At 39.8% G+C, this 24831-nt stretch overlaps 1 protein-coding gene across 1 annotated transcript in view; it reads right to left on the reverse strand.

The window, feature by feature from the left end:
- gcgrb (glucagon receptor b) overlaps positions 1-24831 on the reverse strand; it is a 56621-nt gene that overhangs the window by 7187 nt on the left and 24603 nt on the right. The window contains exons 2-10 of the mRNA XM_088075715.1: positions 9635-9782; positions 9439-9535; positions 8584-8691; positions 5745-5833; positions 5325-5431; positions 4501-4657; positions 2899-3058; positions 650-710; positions 365-434 (exon numbers count right to left, since the gene is read on the reverse strand). Of these exons, the coding sequence (XP_087931841.1) occupies positions 365-434; positions 650-710; positions 2899-3058; positions 4501-4657; positions 5325-5431; positions 5745-5833; positions 8584-8691; positions 9439-9535; positions 9635-9688 (903 nt within the window). The 5' untranslated portion in view covers positions 9689-9782. The remainder of the gene's footprint in view (positions 1-364; positions 435-649; positions 711-2898; positions 3059-4500; positions 4658-5324; positions 5432-5744; positions 5834-8583; positions 8692-9438; positions 9536-9634; positions 9783-24831) is intronic.

Below are 24831 nucleotides of genomic sequence, written 5' to 3' on the forward strand. Positions count from 1 at the left end.
TAGCTAGAAGCTACACTTGACTTCACAGAGTGGCACTCTGTCAAACATAACCTAAAGCATTCATTGAGGAGCGATCATAATGTTACCAATGTACAAGAATGGATGCTGGGAAACTGTGAAATTAGGTTTACTTCCAACAACTGTCTGCTTCTTTCAAAGCAACCGAAACACAAGGGTTTGGTACTTCTCTATTCACTGCAACATCTGCCAAGACACACAGTTGGTGAATGTCAGCTGCTGTGTGTCTGTGTGCATCTGCAGCTCGATCACATGCCAGAACACTCTGGACATGAATTTTGTTCATCACAATGTTCAATTGTAAACTGCCAAACAGAGAACATGAGACAGATACAGTCAGTCTTACCAGATAAGCAAACAGTATAGGAGAACGGATGATCCACCAGTATCCCATGTTAATGTTTCGCTCCCAGCACCTACAAACACACACACACACACACACACACACACACACACACACACATTTTAAATTGTAACCTACTGCTGTTATCATTTTGATTCTGATCTTTTTATTGTATCTAAAGAGTCTTCACATATTCTACACTATGAATTTTTGTGGGTCACAGATAAAAGCTCTGACATTTAAATAGCCTTTTTATTTGATGTGACAACACTATGAAAATCAACTTACTCTTCGTTCTCATAGAGATATTTCACTGTGATCCACGGCAACACAAATATGAGCGGTGCACCTGAGAATGACAGAGGCAAAAAGGCAAAGTGAACAAAGTAAAACTTTGTAAAACATGAAGTTGTTGATATTGTGTCATTTTATTAGATTACTGATGACTTCATAGATGCTCCTGATAGATCGTTTTTTTTAGTACACAAATAAATAACAGTTTGCCCTGTATTTAATGTTTAACTCATTTTTAATGATGACTTGGTTTTATTGTATTATTTAGCATTATTTATAATGATGATTTTAAATCCTCATTATCTCAAGACAAATATTTCTAATCTCTTTCACAATGAAGACTGGAAAGGTCTCTAAATATGAAAATGTCTGCCTCTGTAAAGCAAAATCTAATCTGTTCATGGACCGTTGGTCTTTTCTTCAGACATTATTTGTCCTGTTGGGCGACAATGACTCACTAACAGACAATCCAGTTTACATAGTGGCAAGACCATGATTTGTTATCTGTGCTCAGTGAGGATCGCGGTAAACAATCTTTGAAATCTCAAGATAACTGCTTTATTAAATTGTTATCTCAGAATAACAAGCTGAAAACGTAATATGAGCATCACAAAGTCATTATTTATTGCGAGATTATAAAAAAATCAAGTTGGAAGTTTTCAAGAAAACAGGCCTGAAATTGTGCTCTGGGCTTAACATTTAAAAAGTAGATAGATTATTTTCATTTTTAGATTCCCAGTCATGTATAGCATTCACACATTAACGTTTTTTTTAATTTTTTTTTAAATAATGTATTAGATATCCCATAGTCTTCACTTTAACGGGAATTACACCGTTTTTTGTTTTTTTTTTACACATTTAGGACTCCAGGGAGACCTGATAAAGTAACGTCACTTGAGTCAGTGTTGGTTTGTTCTGAGGACTAAGAGTCTGAAAATAATAAAATAAATCTGGATAATGAAGAAGTGAGTTTACCAGAGCTCTGTAGTCCGCCTCTCTCATCTCTACTTGAGGCTAGCAGCTAGAGGCTACATTAGGTGCTAGTAACATAATAAAGCTGAATTCTTGATTTTGGCGGTCGAGTTGAATTGTGGGCAATGCAGGAACAAGGAAGAGGTACTGGTATGTGTGAAATAGACCAAACTGCCATAATGTTGAGCTAACAGCAATCAATTTCAACTGCATAAAGATGTAAAATCGGCAAACTTGTTTTTTTGTTGTCATTTCAGCCGAAACTGTAATATCAGAGAGAAGTCGTTAAACACGGTGGAGCGACCCATCTTATGTTTCTGTCATGCTTATTTTATTGCTGACTAGCATCTTTGATAAACCAAATCTACCTGTTCGGAAGCCAAGCAATGTGGACAGGACTGCAGCAAAACATATTTTAGCTACCAAAAAATATCATTTTTTTTTTTTATCATTATCAAGTGTATGCAATATTTAGAATATTTTCACATTTTTACCTTAAACTCTAACTAATAGAGGCAGCGGTTACTACCATGTTCATGAAGTAAAATTATGTTTTTGTCTATGGAGTCCGGTAAAGCGGTGAAAATATTCTAAATAAGGCCTACACTTAAACTGATATTGATTTTTTTTAGGTGACTAAAAAGTAACCAATTGAGGAAGTGTTTGCTCAGCTCCAATTCATTTTTGAACATGACGCAGGGGGGTTTCTACACGGAAGTTACTTTAAATCAACATAGTGACTCGTTCTGCTGCATTGATTTTGGTCCTTTTTTAACCAATTTATTGTCTGTCTGTCTAGACATACCTGCAGCATCTTTCACTTTCCCTGTCTCTGCTTGTCCTTTTATACACAATGGTGTCTGTCTTTGCTCACCTTGTGTCATTTTAAAGCCTGTCTTACCACACCTGTCCACCAGATGCCCTCAGAGATTTTGAGCACCATTAGCCCGCCATCCTGAGAGCAGTGACCTGTCTACACGGCTGCTCGGTATTTGCTCATTAGTCTATTTACATACCTGTTAACCATTCCTGCACCTGACTGACTTCCTGTTGCTGATGACTTTGTTTCTGCAAACTACTGTTAGACAGATTCTGTTTGCTACAACTGATCTATCTGAACACACTGCTTTTAGATTGCATTTGTTTTTACTCTTCATGCTAAATTAACCAATATTTGTGTGACAGAAAAGAAGAGAAATACAACTTTTGCAACAACTGCAGCATCATTACTATGTGATTGTGGGTCGCTTTGTAACAGCTGTGGTTCTTACCCCAGCCGATGGACAGATAAATGTAGAAGTACTTCCTCTCGCTGAACACGGTGATGACTAGCAGGCTGTGCAGGTAGATGCCCTCTACTAACAGCCAATAATTGTTGGCCATCACGCTGTACTGCATCATCACCATGGCACCACGACACCACGAAACAGCCTGACACGACACAGAATAGAAGATAGTACAAAAGTCTTTATTTTTGTCTGAAGAAAATTGTACAGAAATGTATAAAAACTGATTTTGTTGGTTCTTATGAAAACGACCAGGGCTAACCACAACAGATAACCTGAGTATCAAATTTGGGGTCTGATTAGTTTATTTACTGTGCTGTTGATTTTAGCCTCTTAGACAATATCTGTGGGGATACTTTTTTTGTTGTATGGAGTTTATACATTATACACTATTTAGAAGGAAACTCATTTGGACTAGTTTACTTTTCTTTTAATTGAGAAAATTTGAACATGGCAATGCAAATAATTTACACTGGATATGCAAATTATTATGCAAAAAATTCACATTTTCCATATTCCCATACCTCATTTTCACATTGCACTGTTGAGAAACGGCTTTAAATCAGAGCTCCACAGGGATTACAGCTGACAAAACCACTGTTTCAGCTCAGCTGATTTAACTCTGAGTCACACTGCAGCAGAATACAATGCTCAAGTCTTGGCTCACGGCAACATTTCAGAGGGAAAGTACTGCTGTCCTTCACATGAAGTGTTGGATTCTGGCATCCTAGTATGCATATATCTCTTTGCTCACAATCCTTTACAGGAACTGAAGTTACAGCATAACCGTAAATACAATACAATGTCTCTTGCACGTCAGCACAAAAGCAACAAATCTTATTTACAGTTCATTTTATGTTGCCTGTTGCTTTTAGTTAATGTGGATTGGTGAAAACATAATGCCATTGGTACCATTTTATAGCAGATATAATGTGCTGTTAATACCGTCGATGCTAATTTAGAGCAGCTTAGCAAGAAAAGAGCAAGTGAATCTGGATGTGCGGCATTTCTTGATTTTCCCTGTTTCACAGCGTTGGATTTCTTTTTTATTAACTGATTTTGATGTGTGACATTACCAGTAGAAATATTCTAATTCATGAGATTTTATTCATTTATTTTTATTTTATTTCTGGGAAGTAAAACTTGAATTACTGATAGAGAGGCTCAAAACATTACATTTTGTAGAACAGATTGCTCTTTTTATTACAGATTTGATGTGTGCAGACACACCTAATCAATACCTAATCAGCACCAGAAGAAGTTATGTGTGTGCAGGGTTTTAAAAACTATATTGAGCTGCTGGGAGGTCAAAAAAGAGGATGTGGAACTCTAGCCCTGAACAAAAAAATACAGATATTCGAGAAATACGGCGTAGGCCTCTGACTGTGGTGCAACCATGTGTCTAATTTTAATTGTATCTTCATATGCACCATTTTGCATTTAGAATTGATATGCCATCGACAGTGCAGGAAGCAGTTTGATGTTCACGCACTGCAGTAATTATGTCCATTATAAGAGTATTTTTTTCATGCTAAATAGCTGCACATGAACACGATTCAGTGGCTGGCGTGGTGTGTTTGCTCTGACCGGTATGTTGACCCAGGCTTGTGTCCGTGTGTCATTGCTGCTCCTGGGGTCCAGCGTGACGGTCAGCAGGGCGTCTTTGACCAGGATGGACACGGCTCTCAGGATGAAGGAGGCAAATAGGTTCATGTGGATGTTGTTCCTCATACAGTGGAGCTTCCTGGTGCAGAGGTGACAGTGTGTGACAGCTTTTCACTTTGATACATTGTTTTTACTACTCAGCATGCAGGAACATGACTTACATTATTTTCACAATCTTTGCTTTTTGTATGTCTTCCTATGATCTTTTGATCTTTACCCTTTTTGACTACATCTTTCCTTGCTTGTTTTTTCATTCTCTGTTTTCTACCTCCGTGTTTTGTCCTGACTTAATTTTCTCCTTTGGTTCCTCGTTCCTTTTCCCCTCACTTTATGCCCATTTATTGTGTGGCTTCTTTTTCTATTTCTGTGCTCTGCCTGTTTTTATTTCTCTCTCACACCTGCTCTTCTTTCTCCCTTAATCACCTCCTTCTTTCTTCTCCCCACTCCTGCTTCCTTCCTTCCACACTTGTATTATCTTTTCCCTCATTTCATTCATGACATAATTTTTCCCTTCTTTTCTTTGTTATTCTTCTCCCCCCACCCATTCACTCTATTCCCCTGTTTTTCCTTTCTTATCCTTCTCCTTCCCTGTCTTCTCTCTTTGGTTCCCTCTTTCCTTTGTAATTGGTCTTCACATGCTTCATTGATTCATTCCTTCCTTCCCTTTTCTCTTTTCATCCCTCTATCTATTTCTCCCTCCTCCTCCTGCTGCTCCCTCCCCCGTTCACTCCTCATACGTGTTGTACCTGAAGGTGATGAGGATTCCCAAGGCCAGCAGCAGGGCTCCCAGGGAGAGCGAGTAGCCCACTGTGTACATGATCCGTAACTGACTGAGGATGCGACCATACTGCTGCTGCAGGGCCAACAGGAGAGACAGGGTCAGTTACTTCCATACATTGCCTACACACACACACACACACACACACACACACACACACACACACATACACACACACAGAGCAGATTGAAATTTGGCACAAACAGTATAAAAAAAGGTCCTAAAGAGTATTTGAACAGATGGGAGAATTTTCATTTCAGATCGAGTCAAGTTTAAGTGTCAAGTCACAATTACAATATCGTCTCACCATCTGCCACCGCGAGCAGCCTCAGACATATTAACATGAGGAGTGACCCACACACAAATACACTGTACTGTACACACACACCTCACCGGGGTCGTCTTCACATTCGCTGGTATTCTTTTTTGCCCATTGACCATCTTCATTGCAGACTCTGTAGACCAAACCCTGCTGAACTGTTCACACACCAACACACATTAGGAGATTTTACATCAGACTTGCAAATGTATCTCATGTTTAGAGGTCATAATTCAAAAGAAATATTTGCCATGCAAATGTATATGCCATCTTATCTGTCCTCTATCCTTAGTTAAAAAAATATTTTACTCAACACTTCCTGATCCATTTTTCCAGAGCAATCAGCCTCTGTTTGTAGTCTTTCTCAGTGGATGAAGTTATCGCTAGGTCTAGCTACAGCTGAATTATCATCACATCACCCAAGTATGCAACTTCAGCATAAGCAAACAAGTGAGCAAACTTCTTTTTGAGAGGTAAAAAAGATAGTAGTAATGGCAAAAACAGACAAATCCAAAGATGTTTACTCCGCGATAACAGAAAGCAGAAATAAGTGGAAGCGGTGGTTTGGCTCCATAAACTTTCTGCTAGTCCACAGGAGACTGCAGTATCAGGAAGTTCAGGCAACAACAGTAGTAGAACTCAAAAACACAACTCAAGGACACAATCAAAAGTTAGAGTCTTCACTTGGAGAAATCAGGATGCGGTACACAGATATCAGTCCAAAAAATCAAGGCAAAGATATCCAAAACCACTAGACAAGAGACTGAAAACACAAGGAATTACAATCAAGGAACATAATGGGAGACTAATCGGGGTGGGGAGGGTAAACACACAGGCAAGTAACAAAATAAAACAAGAAAAAAATACAGAAAAAAGTGAAAATATTAACACATAACCTTGACAGCTGGACTGGGAAGTAACTCCAGGTGTTTTGTTCAGTGCCTCCAAAACACCTGGAGAAAACCTGAAAATGAAAATAACTACGTCTACATGGAAAGAGCTGCAGAGCAAATAAAGCACTAAAGCTGCACTGTTAATCTGAGACTCAAGTCTGCACACCAAGAACGACCAGAAAGCTCCACAGGACAGGTGCACTGTCCCGAGAGACGCAGTGTGAAGTCTTGACTCCCAGGTTGATAGCGGACTAATATTCAGCCTTCACATACAATCAATGACACATTCACTCTCTTTAACCACTGTACACACTATTCAGCGCTGCATTCATCCAACAGATTTCTGATTTTTTTCATTCCACTGAATGACAAGGACATATGATGAGCTGCGCTGCTGTTGTGAAGCATTTTCTATTCACTCCACTGAATGACTTCAAATGAGAGCACTTTGAAAAGCTCTTTCTCCCAAGTTGTACTCGCATATCATGTCACTAGATGGATGTTGTATCCTTGAATTCATAACTGACATAAAACAAGGCCATGCAAGTGTGTTGACATTGAAAATAAAAAGGGATTAGATATATTTTCTATTACATGAACAGTTAACCTTTTTACAGGTCAGGCACTGTGTACATTTGGGTTTTTTTTTTTTTTGTTTATTTGTTTTATGCAGCATTCTAATAATCTGTCTCCAGCTATTCTCGCATACAGCTGCATAACCCTCATATTTTGTGCGCACATTTATGACTGTATGCTCAAGGACCTCTTGGGGTTCTGAAGATTCTAGTAAACGAACGCAACATTCGCCGCTCGTCCACCCTCCCACCACAGCTGAAATTTGATCTCTTTCACGTTGCCGGCTTCAACTCGGCAGTAAATTGCGCACAGCCTGTCAGACACCAGTGGCTCTGTTAATTCATTTATAAACAAACATAATATTATGTTTATCACGTTGTCATATTGCATAATACTAATGCAATACAAGTTGGATTTAGAGCATAAATTGCTGATATTTTAATCTGCCAGAACATCATGCATAACATCAACCTGTTTTAAGCTCAAACACCATACAGCACTGGCAAAACTGGACAATGACAGAATCCTAATTTACAATTGATAAAACAGCCTGTTTTATTGGCTCTTTTTTACTGACATTGACTGCTCACCTCCCTTAACTGGCTGTAAGGGGCTGCAAGTCCTCTAAAAAATTACGTACCCAAAGCATAGAGCAAAAGGCATTCCTGGCATTTCAGTCAGGCTAAATACAAGCCTTACCGAGTCTGTTGAAGGCCACATGTTGGCCCTGTTTTGGCTAAAAACTGACATCTTTATAAATGTTTGGTCTCATTTTGAAATGGAGCCTCTGCAGATTAATTCCCAGGGTTTCCTACACATTTATTTATTTGCAGCAGCCCACCGCCATTAAAATATCTACTGCCACAAATACTTTTTCTGTTTTTACTCTGGCCAGCAGAACGTCAAGCGCATTGAAAATGAAACTTAACCAGTAATTCTGCTGGGTCTAAAAGTGTGCTTTCACTTGCTGTGGCTGCTCCTCTCATTCATCCATCTGATATGATCAGCTCTAAATGGACTGGCAGTTCAATTATCCACCCTGAGTGTTACAAACTACTGGTGATGGAAACAAGAGCTCACTGAGAGCAAAAACCTCTGATTTTAGAGAGGGGACACAGAATGATACAAAGGCACAAACACCCATTAAAAAAAAGGTACAACCACACATTCACTCTATTTCTGTGGGAAAAACCAACCCCAAATCTGATAAATTGTGATTCACTAAACTTAAGCACAATCCCAGATGAAAAATAAATAAAAAGTGTTATCTTTGCCGCCATCTTCATTATAAGGGAGGAAGGGCAATTCAATTAGACGCGACTGTGTAACATGCATTATCTAAACTGTCCACAATCACTTTACTGAGCGTGCTTTTCTAGTTTAGATTTCACTCTTTCCCACTTTTTACTGCAAATATCTTGTCTTACAGTCACACACACCTTTATGGTACCATGGCAGGAACCATGGGCAGGAGACATTGACAGTGGTTCCTGGGAGTCCATCAGGCCAGCAGACGTACAGGTCAAAGGTCCTGTTACACACCAGCCCTGCAGGGAAAAGTAGATCCATGCTTACAGCGGGTCAGGCTTCGTTCTCCTGAGCACATCTTGTTCAGACTCTAGCTCAAGCAGGGAGTATTGACCGGGAGCCAGGTCCAGCTCTCATGATGTTTCCTGCTGCCTTTTTTCGCTATTCTATCCATTTAGCCTACACCTCTGGTCATCACTAGTTGATAACGAGACACCCACAACTTGAGGCTGTTTGGTCTCAGGGACCCAAAAACCCTTTTTTGGGACATGTTTTTGGAGAAATGATATAAGTTCAAATATGAGGGAACTTCAATGGCATAAATAGTCATACAAGTGGCAGGAAGTATCCTGAGTAAAAGGGTAAAGTAGTAAAATTCGATTCTTGACCTTTCTGCCATTCTGTTCCAAAAAATCACCCACAACATCCCCAAAAAGACAATAAAAAATGGCACTTGACAAATTCTCATCAAAATTGTTATTTTTCATCCCTTTTTGGTGAATATTCCTTCTTCACTTTAACAAAGAAAACCTGCCAAGTCGATAAGCTTCTACTTGAGCCCAAGTTGACGGTTCTATCTTGAAATGTACTCTTGCTTTTGTCTAAATTTGCCACTATATCTCGAACCAGAGAAAACTCAATGATCAGTCACTCGACTTCCAGAGAGTCTACCTGCCAGCAATGTGAATACCAAAATGTTGAGCCGCCCAAAGTATTATGGTATAAATGAATAGTATGCGTCCCCAGCACTTGGCAGAAGGGCTCACCTGTGGCGGGGGGCGTGGCGTTGAGGTAGTCCAGGCACTTGTTTTTGTAGCTGCTCCACTGCTCCTTCACAAGCTCCAGGGAGTTGGTAGTGGAGACCTGCAGGAGAAAGATTCCTGAAGCTTCATGTCAAGTTTCAACCACCTCAGATTGTGGCGTGTGGGTGTATTAAAAAGAGAGGAAGTCTGTGAGTCGTACCTTTGTGCAGCTGCAGAGCATAAGCAAGGCCAAGAGGAGACACACCTGGGACATCCCACTGATGCTGGGAGGATGGGGGTCGGTGGGGACCAAAACACAGAGGAGGCCCGACACATGAGGCGGTCTCGGCCCTATCTCACCGTGTGGCCTATACACACGATAAAGAGAAGCTTGTTAGTAGGAAAAATGTGTCCATGTGTGTATGTGTGCATGTGTGTGTGCTAGGAGTCGTTTGAGCTGCAACTGAAAGATGGAGCGGAATAATAAAGAAGAGAATCGATAAACATGAAAATAAGAGAGCAAGAATCAATGATATACTGACGGTTTCTCTTTCACTCTTACAACACACGTGCTTACACACATATCACAGTTAGTTAAATACTCCACAGTGCCAGCTTTTAATGAACTAAGACCTTAAAGATCACAGTCTATTTTAAGCCAAACGGTTTAATTAACAAAAAAATTTACTTGTTTTTTCTCCTTTGACCTCACAGTTTCCCAGCACTGAATAAAAAACGTTATTTGTATGAGCAAACTGTGCTCTGCGCTTATCGGAAAAGCATTATTATTTTTTCTACACGTTTGCCGAAAAATCTCATCAATGGAGCTCACAGGTGTTTGGATAACGGGACCGGACAGCAGGGGACAGTGGGTCAGACGCAGAGATGGTGCCTTGATCAAGATTTTCTCACACTAATAGACTCCCACAGGTGTTTTGTGTGCGTTTGTCTACACCGAGCCTACAGCATGAAATTCTGTTAAATGGCTAGAATTGTCTGTGTGTCGATGTTGCATTTTCTTGCAGCTCCAGTCGTCCATCTTCACCCACGAAGTTGGAGAACAAAACGAAATCTGAAACGTTTCTGCAAAAAACACCTTGACCATGGAAACATTTTTGGCTAAAACGTTTCAAATTCCACTCTGTTCCAGTCTCTGTGCTTCTGCTGAACAAGAGCGTCTCATGATGGTGACGCATTTGCACCAAGCTGTGTGTGTGTTTCTTTGTGTGTTTCCACCTGTTGTGTTATCACAGCCTAAAGATTAGCATCTTCATTTTGAAAGGAAAACAGAGCAAAAAATCATTACAGTAAGCTGCTGCTGTTTTTTCCTTTTCCATGTGGTGTTGCTGCTCTTATTGACTGAGCAGCTATGGAAAAAGCAGAAGCACAGACAGTTCACATGATCCTGCAGGTGGATTTATATGTTATACACATGTTTGGTTCACAGCTTTTGAGATTAAACTACACCAGAATGAAATATGTTGGTGATCAAATATGCATAAGAATTTCTCTGTGAATGATACAAATGTGAATTACAGGATGGAGCCTTATCAAGACTGTCATGATATCAGACCCTAGAGTGCATAAAATGTGTCACACAACAACTGGTTTTAATGCAGTTTGCTAATATACTATATTCATTAAATGTCAGCATCTCATAAAAAAAAACAGTGCCATGTCTGTGTATCCAATGCCCAATAATTTCATATTCCTCTTTGTCATAAACCTCTATAGTTGTTAAAGCTCATCAGTGAGCCACATTATTGGACTACGTGACACCTTCATTCATTATGATGAAGACCAGAACAAGTTTATAAAGAGTCAGCTCCACATGCACTGACCTGCTGCTGTCACTACAGCATGTATTAATCAAGCATGTGCTCATTTGCAGCAGAAAATAGTCCCTTACAAATTCACAATTTACCTCTGTTTGTGTAACTTTTAGCAAAACCTACAGTGCCCAGCTGTTTTAGGAAATTTATCAACCCTTTTCTGTATAGAAACACTAAAAAATAAAAGCAGGAACCAAGGGTGTGTGTCCAAAGCATATTTTTTCAAAAAAACACGCTTTTTAATGATATGCTATGTATGGGAACTTTTCTTTGACAACTTATATCTTGATATGGATATGGCCACCCGAAAAAGCCGGAGCCCTATGAAAAGAAATTTAAGGCCTGGATCTTTTTCTCTAATGCTTTCTCCTCATTGGAAACAATTGAAAAAAGAAAAAAAAAAAACTATGTGGTAACAGGCCCTGATGGACATGGTGCTGAGAGCCACTGACAGGATAAAGATGTCAGCAAGTTATGGGAGACTGACACACTCTAAGCTTTGGTCTTTTCATTCATTGACAAGGAAAACTGTATTATTAGTAACAAACAAACATTTTTTTTCTGTCAGGATATATTCACCATGCAGCCTTAAGAATAAACCAATCAATTCTAAGGCAGGTCATTTTTTTTTACCAACATGTATTTTTGACTGAGATAGGATCTTTGTAATGTGCAGTTTATGTAATTTCATCTCGTACCCTCCCTCTTATGCGCAGTCACATATAGAGATTTACTCAATTTTCATGGGTAGCTAGGCACATGAGAGCACATGTGCATTTGGGTGTGTGTGTGTGTGTGTTTGTGTGAACATGTGTGCCGCTGGCAGCGTCTGTGTGTCTGTTTTTAGTTAACCACAATACTGAGAAGAGGACAGCGCATAATCACAGGATTGTCTCAAACTGATAGCCTTATCGACCTCACAAGCAGGTTTTACATTACACACACACACACACACACACACACACACACACACACACACATGCACTCCAGCATACTGTGGAATGAGGATATTATGCCTGTGTAGATCTCCCTGTTGAAGGTAGTAGCATCTCAGATTTTCAAGGCCAGTAATTAAATCCTCTCCCAAATGTTTTGCAGTAGCTGCTTGTTGCTGCTTTTGGGTGAAATGTATCACCGTGGTTGGCTGTAATCTTTGCATCTCCAAAATGTCATCTTTTTTATGGGGCTGAAAAAAAAAATCAGCCTTGCTTGATGACGGTGCATTTTTGAGTTTTTTTCCAGAGGGGGTTTGTAGCACTTTTTTTTTTTTTAATAAATAAGGCCTAGGAGGCTGTGAACAGAAGCCATTTTTTGGTGGAAATAAACATAAAAATTGATGAAAAACAGCGATGCCACAATATGAATCAGTAGTTCTCGTGCTTTTTAGGCTCTGGTTTGAATGAAGAATTCTTTTTATTTTGCATTTCTCTTTCATTCACTTACAGATACCTTTCTTTGAACTTTTGCTGTTACTGTGCCAATGCTTGCATACTTCCTCTAAATAGCCTCTTTGGGCATACTTTACATGACAATTCAGTGAAAAAGGCTCGGCGTCCCTGTCAGATAATCCCATGATGAACACTGAGCTGTGTGTTTGCTTTTGCTATCAAGGAGAAAGACAAAGCCAGAGATAGAAAGCAAGAACATATCCGCACAACCATGCTCACTGATTTGTATGAGCACAATCAGCCTGCGTGAGTCACCGCTTTTTCCTTAGGAATACTCCTGAATATTGCACTGTTCATGTAAATTGAAATACATGACCGCTAGTCACGCACACTTCTCTCTCTTTCTGTGTGTTTGTGCAGTCATTGTAACAGTTACATCTCCAAAGGGTTATTTGCTTAAACAGACTGAGTTCAAGCCATTGTTTGCATTGTTTATTTCTCACACACACAAACACACATGTCCCTTCTTTCTCCATTGGGACACAGAGAGGTAGGACTTTTGGCTTATGATGCAAATTATCAACAGATGAGACCACAGCAGCCCTTTGCTCTCCATCTACTAATGAATTAAACATTCCTGGCAACGATACTGCACTTCATCCTGTTGTTTGAATCATTAACACTCTGCAGAGCGCATGAAACATGTCAGTCTGCCAGTCCCTGTCATTCATACAAGCTCAGAGTCTTTTATTTTCTTTCTCAGTCCGTATCTGTGTTAGAAGTAAGGCAGTGCCTCTCTCCTCCCACACATTTCCATTTAAGTGCACAATCTGTATGCTTGTCCTGGGGAAAAACGCAGAGACAGAGCAGGAGGAAAGGCAGGGGGAAGTAGAGTGGAAATGCGTGACAGCAAATCATTGGAAAATCTAAGGAACGCTACTTATCACACATCAAGGAAATGATCAATTGACTGATAATTAAGTCTATAAGGATAATAGACCATTCCCCATTATCATTAAGGTTATGCTGTCCATGCTTCCCACCATGAGCACCTCACAATTATGTTGTTTAAATCAATAAGCCTCTATGTGATGAGGACGGGTAATTAAGCAGAGTATGGAGAGTACGTAGGTGGAGGCAGAGACAGGACTGCAGTGGCTGTAATGGAGCTAAACGGAGCCGTAATTATGTTGTTTCTGCCTCGCCGAGCCGCTCTGCCCCACATGGTTTCTGACAGCCAACTGCTTTTCCCTTTATCTTTATTTTAATTTGTTTTTTTTTGTTTTTTTTTTTTTTTTTTGCTTAGTTTCTAAACTTCATGTTATGTGGACATTATTCCAACTTTAAAGGGTATGACAAAAACCGGGGTCTTATAGTGTAAATGACCAAGTTTGGTTAAATTATACTATAAATTTATGGGGGTTTTTTATGTTTACTTATTTTAGTTGTATTCAAGTGGCAACCTCTGAGGCTGAAAAATTAAGCCAACACAAAGTGTCAAGAACTGCAGTTTTTTAAGGTTGGCTCCAAAACAGAGTCAATCCCCAAAGACCCCTGTGTTAAAATGCCAAACTTTACAGCAGAAATGACCATGTTTACAGCCTGGTAAAAAAAAAGAAAGGGTTGTGGTCTTCCTAATAACAACTGTACAGGGGTTTTTATATATCGGCTTAAAGTTACACATAATTAGGCTTTGAGTCTGTACGTTTACATGATGTTTGAAAAAATCAGATTATTGTGTTAGTCTGACTAAAACTGGACCTTTAAAGTACATGTAAACAGGTTAGTCGCATTTCTCAAAACAGACTAATACATCTAGATAATATGGTTGGGGGTGGATTTACTTCCTCATGCATACGCCTAAATCCAGCCTGAACTGGCCGACATGTCCTGTGCGTGCTCCATAGTCCCTGCGCCAGGCTTTGACCTGGAAGTCAGACAGCGTAAATTCATAGAAGAAAGCTGGGATAAACAAAATGAGAAGGGAAGAAAATGAAATACAACAAAGGTATGAACATGGCGAGTGTGAACTACGTATTTTTGTACAGCACCAAAGAGTTATCCATGTTTTCACCGTTCAACATGCAACCCGTCTGTCACCTGCTAACTTGTGAGGTATATGAGGTAACAGGTCAACTGGAAGACGGTCCAGTAGCTGTTCTTTTTTGCTCTTACCCACTTAGTCATTATATCCACTTAACCAATGATTATTTATCAAAAATCTAATTGTGTAAATATCTTGTGAAAGCACCATCAGTCAACCCTTCTCATAGCAATACGGATGTTGAGGTATTTGGTAAAAATATTGTGATATTTGATTTTCTCTCTTTTGAGGGTGAAATGTTGGTGCGTCTTCCAAACTGACAGAATACTGTGTTTTTTGTTTGTTTAGCACCTTATTAAAAAAGCCATATGATACAGTCGCCATTTCTGCTTATTACGAACCACTCTGGGCTTCTTTTTTCTGTTAAGTTACCTACAAATATTGTCTTTTCTTATTTGGGCTCATACAAACAGGTGACTCACATTCAGTGAATGAGGCATTGTTTTCACATTAAAATTGTGCCATTGATGAGGTTTCTTTTGCTGTTTTGCTTTAAAATACCAGGGACAAGATGGGCGAAATATGGGAAAAAATACAAAGATTCAGAGAAAGAGACGGGATGAAAAGACTGAATTCAACCTCAAGTGGGAGACGATTCAAAGAGAGTTTCAGTTTCTGTGGGCGTGATATACGTGCACATCATGCACATCTTGTTCAAGCACTGATAAACAAAAGAAACGCAGAACTGTTCTCGTCCATGAGGCGTACAGACATTTGATTCACAGTCACAAAGCAAAACGAGACAATACAGAGAAGTGAGCTAAAGGTTGCAATGTAGGTGTATATATACTGTATTTGTATGTGTGTGTGTCCACTGATGACAGTAAAGGAGTTCAGGGATGAAAAAGTTTCATAAATTTATTGACATGGTCCATCAAAGGCCTAATGTGTTTTGGATTTTTTTTGACAAAAACATTAAGAGGATATATTTGTTTCCCCTTCACTGACTTGGCCAGTTCATTATGCAACTTCAGTCATTTATTCATTCTTCATATTTGTTGGTCAGCTGTTTTTTTTCAGCTTCTTTAAAGTTGAAAAGAAAACACAAAATTACAAGTTAGAGAATATGGCCCCTTTCTCTCACAATGTGGTAGATAAGGTCACCCGTTTTGAGCTTTTTCTTTTTGTTGTTTAGGCGAGCCAAGTTGCTGCTCATTCTGAACCTGCTTGTTCATTGATTTTGGTGTCGGACACTGACGCCTTTCACTCTGGCATGATATGCTGCTGGGCCACGTCAGTTTATAATATGGCCAAACAGCATAAAGTGTCAGTAACAACATAATATAAGGAGCTGGAAAGTCCCTATAGGGCAGGTGGGAGAGGCGGTGGATGGGTCCAACAAACCCCAGACTTTCACCCTTAAGCCCACTGTTTGACTCCTGTATGAATGTTGAGCCAAACTATAATGTTTTTATTCTTAATCTAACCCCTTGCTTTTTATGCACAAGGAGGTAAACATAAATATGAGATGAAAGTTTATTTTGAAAAATGCTGCAAAAACTGAGTATATTTTAAGAAGACATTATGCATTCAACATAAATTGACACGATGTCCTGGAACATCAACAACAGAAGCCAGCGAATACCTAGCCTATTATGTGTTGACATGAACAGCACTGACCAAGTGGCAATATCCAACAAGTTAGGATGAGAATGTTTGGTTTACACTTGTCTCTATAGACCTGCATACTTTTTTTGTCCCACAATATTAGGCAGCACTGGCACACAATTCATCAATTTTTAGTCGTGAGGCCATTGTGCACTAATGTATTTATGTCCTTAAAGAAACTGCTTTCAGCTCTCTGTTCAGATTTGTGTCCTCATCAGTGACAGTTTAGGCAGATCAGGTGTACCTGGCTAGTGACAGTTGCAACAATATGTGTGCGGGTCTGTTTTTGTGTCCGTGCATGCAAGCGTGTAAAGCTATGTGTTATGATTAACTGAGGTAGGTGATGGAGGTGACCCAGAATCTGCTCCTTCAGCAGAAGTTATGCTTCACAAACAGAGCAATGGCCATCTATTTTTCTTTTCATCTGTTTCTGTCTCTCTTCCTCTCATCAAAGGTTTCTCCGTGTCCTTCCCCCACTCCTCTCTTCAGCCATTCGGAAGGAAACTTGCTTTTCAGAAGTGGGAAAAAATGCCATCAGCCAAAGAGTGCAGCTCTATTCCTTTCGTTATTATTCTTTTGGGCTTCTCGAGGGAGAACTGACTGACAATCTTGTTTCCTGTGTCATATGGGAGGTCATTTCAGTGGGAAACACGCAGAGATAGCAGATGAGGGTCTGGCAGAGACAATTCATACATGCTGCTCTCCTGTCCAATATGTCCCTTTACTCTGCACTATTACTTTTGCACCACGCCAAACATCTTGGTGAGCTGCAGTGTTTTTTATGTCAGCCAGTAGCATCCCTTAGTATCTGTCCATTTAGAAGATTAAATGTGTTCACTGCATATAGCAGCTTTTTGTTTCATGGTTCTCATATTAAAATAGTGGAGATAGTTTGGCTCCTTGCACTGACATCATTCTCAAATCACCAACACTTCCACTTAGGACACATCTGTGTTGGAAAGACGTTTGGATGCTGTCGAACCACTGGCAGATGGTCCGAGCCGCTTTGAGCAGACTACATTCAGAATCGGGCGGTATATCTTTCTGGAGTCATGGCAACGCTGCATCTGAGGTGTCCAGTGATCGGTGCAGCGGTGTCCAGATGATCATCGTAAAAGTTGTGCGCGAATGTGAGGATTGCGCGAAGGCAGGAGAAAGGGAGACAGAGAGAGATAGAGAGAGGGAGAGCACATGGGAAGAAGAAGACTTGGCCAGCACATACCATTCTCAGTGTCCCGTGGAGAATGCCAAGAGCCAGACCCTAAATCCTCAGCCATGTGCTCCCTGGACTCCTCCATAAAAAATGCTTCACTTATACCACAGATATCCTGCTCGCTATATATTGTCCTTCAGACTTGCAGTGCTCCCACACACACTCTCTCTCCCATGGAAACAGACGACACTTCATTCTCCTGCCAGCAAACACACACAATACTTGCACAACCAAATGAGTTGATAAGTAGGCTAGAACATATATTACCGCATATAACCTAGGTTTATGTTGCTGGCTGACGGAGAGAAAATGAACCAGCCTTTTGACAAATAGGCCTATATGTGTACAGTTAGATGAGGAGATTTTTACCACCCCTAATGATGCAGGTGTGGCTCAGGAAAGCGGGTTGTCTATTCATTGCAGGGTTGGCTCAAAGTTAGATCCCCACTCCTTCTCCAAGAACACCAATAAGAGTGTTTTCCAGAGTATTGAACTATTCAACTTTTGTTACTCAGCCCTCCTGTGAAAAGTGCCTTCCAACAATCCTGCAGCCTCCAGACCATCAGAAAACATCTTCTTTATCAAACACATGCAAAAATAAGAAAGGAAGTTGTGATTTTGCAATCGCAACAATCAACACAAATTCAGCCAATCCCTTTGACTTCTGTGCAACTTTGCATTTTTGTCCCATCTTGGCAACTTTACTCCAAACTTTCAACACTGGTAAAATCTAATTTACCATCCTTCAAAGCTGCTTAAAGAATTAAAAAAACAACGTACAACTTTTAAAAAAAACAGCTGATCTTTGGGATCTGTGTCAGTATCAGTCCCCTCTCCTTCCAATATCACAAATAGACTCTAATTATGTGGTAAAACACTGCATACTCATTATAATCAGACCAGATTCTGAAAGATCATCAAAACGGTTTTTGTAATTATCACCTGTAACTTCATTGCAAAAACCGCTATAAACATCGTAACATGCCTTGCAAATTTTTGATAAAGCTGCTGTGAATAAGGCATTTCAGGATGCAACAATCCCCCTAAAAAGCCTTGAAATCATGGGGGGACTGACGACAAGTTTGATGGTACTATATTAACTTGACCATCAATGGCTAGCTTATCCCCGGAGACTGCACACAGCTCTCCAAATGTCCTGTCCACGCAATAAAGCTATGGGCTTCACACACTCTTCAGCTCACACTAGCCGAATGATGTAAGAGACATATTAAGCCTAGGAAGCCATCACATGTAGCTGAGTAGGAAAAGTTTTGCACCAGTTCAGGCATAAAGCTCCTCTGTTGGCAGAATGAAACTAACCAAAGCTCCAGAGTAGGGCTGAATGTATGATCATATTATTGGACCTGGACCATTCATTAGGAGCACACTCTGGGAGCACAGAGCATACTTTCGGCAGAGATGGAGTAGCAGAGTGCCAGGCGCAGTGAAAGTAAAGCTTAATTGTTCATTGTGCTAAGTCTAACCACTATATTCCACAAGATCCGTGTGCGGTCTGGCTCGACTACATCACAGCAGACGGAGCAAATAGATTACACTATAGTCTATATGTGAATTTCCACATTTCTCAGCTACATTGCGGATCAACTCTGTCTCAACTCTGGTAGTCCAGAGGCTTGCGGATCAGATACGAAAGCCTTCTATTTTTGCTGGACACTGGATCACTCCGCATAAATATGACCGAATTTAACACAGAGCAGACAGGAAATCAGACAGTGATACAACATTAAAACACCTGGTTAATTTTCAGAATAAAACACTCTGTGTTTCCGTCTAATCGTATTTCACTTAACTACATCAATAAAACGGCAAAATGAGCGGATCCAGACCTGGAGTCAACAGGTCAGAGGTTTTTGGAGGTCATTACCGGCAACAGGAGGAAGAGAAGTTAATTATGGAGGTGGAAAACCACAAAATTATTTCTGACACCACATATCGTTTTATAAGGACAACCATAGAAAGGAAAGGAGCAACTTATTGAGAGCTATGGGAGTAAATCGACATCATGATAATTAATCCACAGAATGAATGGAGTTACTACTTTTTCTTCTGTACTGATATACTGCGTATTATTCTGTAATTACCGCGAGAACTCCTCGGTCTCACCTTTCCAGCTGATCCGGCAGTGCTGCGCCGTGCTGGACTCAAAACGCAACTGCTGGGGACTGACGGATGATGGAGCAAGAGCAAAACAGCAGCGGAGCTGTAACGCAATGCACATGCAACCGGTGGAAATCGTGGGTAAGTCTGCTTCTGCAGCTGTTCCTCTCATCCGATCTGATCAACTATGAACGGATCATTGGATCAGTAATCAACGGCAAAACATAAACTCCCCAGAGTTACTGATAAGAAGAAAAAAGACCTCCGGAAGAGCTGCACTGCGCTCAAAGACCCACAAAAACCTAAGACTTTAGACTTTAGACACAGAATCATACAAAGAGGCACACACACTCACAAAAGAAGCTACCGCCGCACATAGATTATTCATCTTTGGGAAAAACTGACGTGTGAGGTCAAGTAAGGCAAAGTAATGCATTACTGCTCAACAGTTGATATAAACACAATCAGCAGACAATGTACAAGAGGGCAAAAGGACAGATGAACCTGGGCTGATCCATAGTGTCTACCACAACCCTTTTCCTGTGGAAAAAAATGTCACGAGCAAGTGCTGGTGTGTATCATATCCAAACTTACCACCCAACCTGCCTGTCATGCATTTGCTGGAGGCGTATCTGCTAAACACGTCCCGACATACACCGTCACACCTGTGACAGCTACAAACATGAGGGACACAAACTTGTCTCTGGCAGCCTGATAAACCACAACGACTAACTGTCAGGAAAACCCACAAATGGTGTGCAAAAATTCAAGTCATTAGACTTCTTTTTGGATAGGCCTGATAAAGCACAAAGTCAAACTAGAAAGCAATCAGTAACATGCAAACAATTCTTTACTGCTGTTCCTGATACACAGCTGCTAAGTTTCCATAACTTAACTGTATATGTTTGTGCCTGCATCCATACCTGCATGCACGCATGTGTGCTGTTTAAAGGAATGGATAAAGACAATCATGACAACATGTGACTGCAGTACATAAAAACACACATGATGACAGGTGGTGGCAAATGGACGAAGTCAAGTTCTTCTAACAAACAGACAGAAATGGAAAAATACTGAGTAACGTGGAAAATTGTAATTATATAATTAAAAAAATGAATTCTGCATCTTTAATCTGCTTCATATGAATGCCTGATTTTCAATGAAATCTGTCTGTTGGACGTCGTTGTGATGTTGCCGTCTGAATCATGTGCAGTTGTTTTGAGTTGTCAAAATTGAGGTAGAGATTTGAAAACCAGTCTGAAAGCTAGTTGAAAATCAGAGCACATCAATCATAAAGTGCAAAATTGCAACCCGCATCCTCCAATCAACCCCCTCAACAAACTGACACATAACAAACAGTCTAAAATAGCTTCATGTTCATTATCTACCCTAACTAAAAAGCAGAATGCCATTTGAAAAGCTTGGGATATGGGGAAAAAAAAGTCCAGTGATTTCTTTTGAAGCCATGAAGCCAGACAGAATGCGACTTAGAGGGAAAAGCAGTTGGACATTGTCTTTCAGAGCTTCACATCCCTCTCTGCCATCGCAACCATGGCATTCATTACCAGGCAGACACTTCAGCTTAATGCATTACAACTCCTGGAAATGTGACAAAGTTAAGCCAAAAAAAACCAACAAAAAAAAAAAAAACACTTTTGAACAAAAACGTTGCCTTGATATGCAATTGTATTGTTTGGGGTTGATGTGAGCACCTTCACAGTCGTTACCATGACAGCAGTGAATGAGCTCCTCTCTCTTTATGGGATTGAAAACCTTCAGTGGATGACTATGTATGCATGTTAATGTTCAGAAGCCATGTTTCAAATAAGGAATCCTAAATGGTTACTGAGATACACTGTTTCGTCAAGTTGCATCTGTCCAAGTTTTCCATTACATTTTATAACTTTATAGTGAGTATATGAATATATATTCTTTTCATTATCATTATTATTACAATAAATAATCTGATACTCCACATTTGAGAATTCTGATTACAGGGTTTCCCACACATTTATTTATTTATGGTGGCATGCCATGATTAAAACACAAATAAATTTCATGTTTTTGTAGTTGGACCATTCATTCCGAGTGCTTCTGGAATATTTACCATTAAGTTATGCATTGCACCCCACTCTCGCAGTGCAGAGTGTACTCTGGACACATAGATAGTGGCAGAACGCCAAGTGCAGTCAAAGTGAAACTTAATCGCTCATTGTGCTGGAATTAAAAGTTTTCAGCAGCTCCTCCTTTCATCCAATGATCTGATCCTCTCTGAACAGATCGACAGATCAACTATTCATCCCTCAACCCCTTTAAACTGCTGCTGAGGTGAAAAAAAACCACAAACTGTGCTGCGTTCATAGACCAACAAAAGCGTCTAAAATTGGATAGAGGGCACCAAATGATGATGAAAAAAACATGGTAAATCTGCTGACACTGGCAAAATAAAACTGGATTAATATAATGCTAAAACATTGTATCTCAATCACTTTATTTTTCTTGGGGAAGGAGTGGGTTAAAATTACAACTTTCTTAAGGTTAGGTGACCTTTGTTGTAATGGTAACAACAAGTGGTTTAAGTAAGTGAATAGGCATGGTGTCACAGAGTGTCACAGGCCAACAGGAAACAAATTCTGGTCTCCCATGTTACAGCCCATTGTTCTTTAATAACGTCACCCAACAAAAATCATAAATTCTACAACCACCAAAGGGCTTTGTAACTTAAACGTAATTGTTCTGGGGCATTTGATGGTACAGCTGAGCTGGCACAGTCTCCGAAAAAAAAGCTGTTCTACACAGAGCAGAGAATATCATTCAAAATTTCTGCACTGAAACTTAAAAAAAAGAAATGATTTTGTGGGTTCTTATAAATGCTTACACACCCCTATGTAACATTTGTGCAGGGAAAAAAATATTCAGAGGGCCCTCAATTTCAAGGGATTTTAGTGGACCAATCTAATCCTGTTGCAACTAACGCTGCTATACCTCTAGGTCATAGCTAGCTTTCAGCCAAAATGGGGAATGCCAGGCTTCCAGGAAGTGCATTACATTTGTGGAGTCTATGAGAGATACAAGATTGAATTGTTTTGTCCTCATTCAGGTTAGTGGAGTGCCAAAACGGATGTTGCCTGCTTGACTGTCATAAATTTCTAGTGCACTTGCTCAGGTAATTTTATAAGTGGCGGTTGTGCATTTTGGCTCCATGTGCCACTGAGCAACTTTAATAGGAATGAATGGGGACATGCCTCCAATGCTGTATCCAGGTCTCTTTATACATCCATCTTTCTGGAGAAACAGGACTTTGGAGTAACGGGCACTTGTTTCGAGGAAACATTCTCGATCTGGATAGGTTTTTGTTATATGGAGTGGACATGGGCACTATTTAGGAAAACGGCAACATGAATCATTTGCCCCAGACATGAGGAAAATTTGCATGCACAGTTTCTATATTTCTGCATCCATTTTCACATCACACTGGTGATAAACAGCTTTAACTGTGTATATTGTGCTGACTCCTGCAACACAAAAGCCTTGGGTGGCAAATAAATGTCTATCACCCCTTTGTTAGCACCTCACTTTACTGCATTTCACTCCTCTGGCAGTCAGAGGTCTTTACTTATCTCAAACTTCACAACATATTTGATGTAATAAGAACAGCTCAGATTAGTCTTTGAATGAAACTTGAGGAACCTTTAAATCCTTTAAACTGCAAAAAATTTCTGTTGAACTTTGACTGATTTTGGTATGCGATACTCTTGACAGTTGACAGGATGTTCACATTATGAACTGCCCCAAAAGTGGGTTTCCTCTGAATTGCATATGTAAAAAAAAAAACATCTCTGTCTCAAGACATTACACTAAAGCCAACATATCAAATATTAGTGACTGTTACTGACAGCATCAGCAGCAAAAATGAAGCCTTTTAGGAAAAGCAAGCATTTCCTCTTGGGTGCCTAAAGTTGATAGAGAGTTTTTCCTTGATACAAAGCAATTTGATTTGTGGTGGACATTCAAAGATTTAGTTATTTCCTTGCATCAAATACTGCTGCATCAGCGATTCAGGCAGCTGAGATAAAAATTACAAAGTAGTGAATGATGGAAGGTAAACATTGTTTTCATCACTTGTTTTGAATAGAAATGACTGCTTTATAGGCTGTCAGCGGAGTTGTTGATATCCACTCACAGTAAATAACATCTTCCCTTCAAAATAAAATTGTAATCTTGAATAAATCAGTAAACACATTGAGGGTGTTGGTGTAATTAGTTCTACACCCATTAAAAAGATGTATATTAACCTATTTCACTCTTTTTTCATTTCTGCCTGATAGGCACTATTTGTAACAGGAAATCTGTTTAAGTATGAAAAGTGAGCAAAGCAATTAGTGAAGACAGAGTTTGGGTTCATTCTTTTCTGTCAGATGGGATACATTTCAAATTTAGTGAAGAAACATGATTTGATAATGTTTCGAAAGCTAAATAGACCCATATGTGCCAGGCACCTCTGGGGATACAGAACCTTATCTTTTTTCTCTGTGTGTGAGAAAAAAGGAGACACAGAGGGAGTGTGTGTGAATGCATTTGCATCCTGAATAGCCTGGCTCATAACTCTTTTGAGAGTGTTTGGCTTCAGTATTACTCTCTTTAAATCATATTACAGATAATTACATTCTTTTGTTATCTTCAGAGAAGCTCAAGGGGTAAAGTACAATAAAAACCCAACTGCGTGTCCTGTTGACTTCAAGCCACTAATTTAAAGACTAACTGAGTCTCCTGCAAAGAAATAATCTTCATGTGATAAAAGTTTTGGATGTTAAATCACTGCAGGGCTTAGGGCTGTCCGTTTTAAGTTGGAGAGTCGGATCATCAGTCAGTGACCCCTCAGTTGACTAAAACTTCTTCAAGTTTAGCAGTTGTTTTTTTTTTTTGGTGGTTTTTTTTGGTGGTTTTGTTTTGGTTTTTTTTTGGTTTTGGTTTGTTTTTTGCATATCGGTGTACTGTGCAGTGTATTTCTGGGGATGTTTTGGTCTCCAGATTTTGCTGCAGAGTGAACCCCCTGAGCCCCGTTCAAACTCTTTATACTTTAAATCTTTATACGGGAAACAAAAGAGATTGTTGAATATTCGTATTGAACAGCCAAATAATTCTGAGTCGGTA

Source organism: Plectropomus leopardus, chromosome 3 (assembly GCF_026936395.1).
Source record: "Plectropomus leopardus strain MGB_pleo_1.0 chromosome 3, ASM2693639v1, whole genome shotgun sequence".
Lineage (NCBI taxonomy): Eukaryota > Metazoa > Chordata > Actinopteri > Perciformes > Serranidae > Plectropomus > Plectropomus leopardus.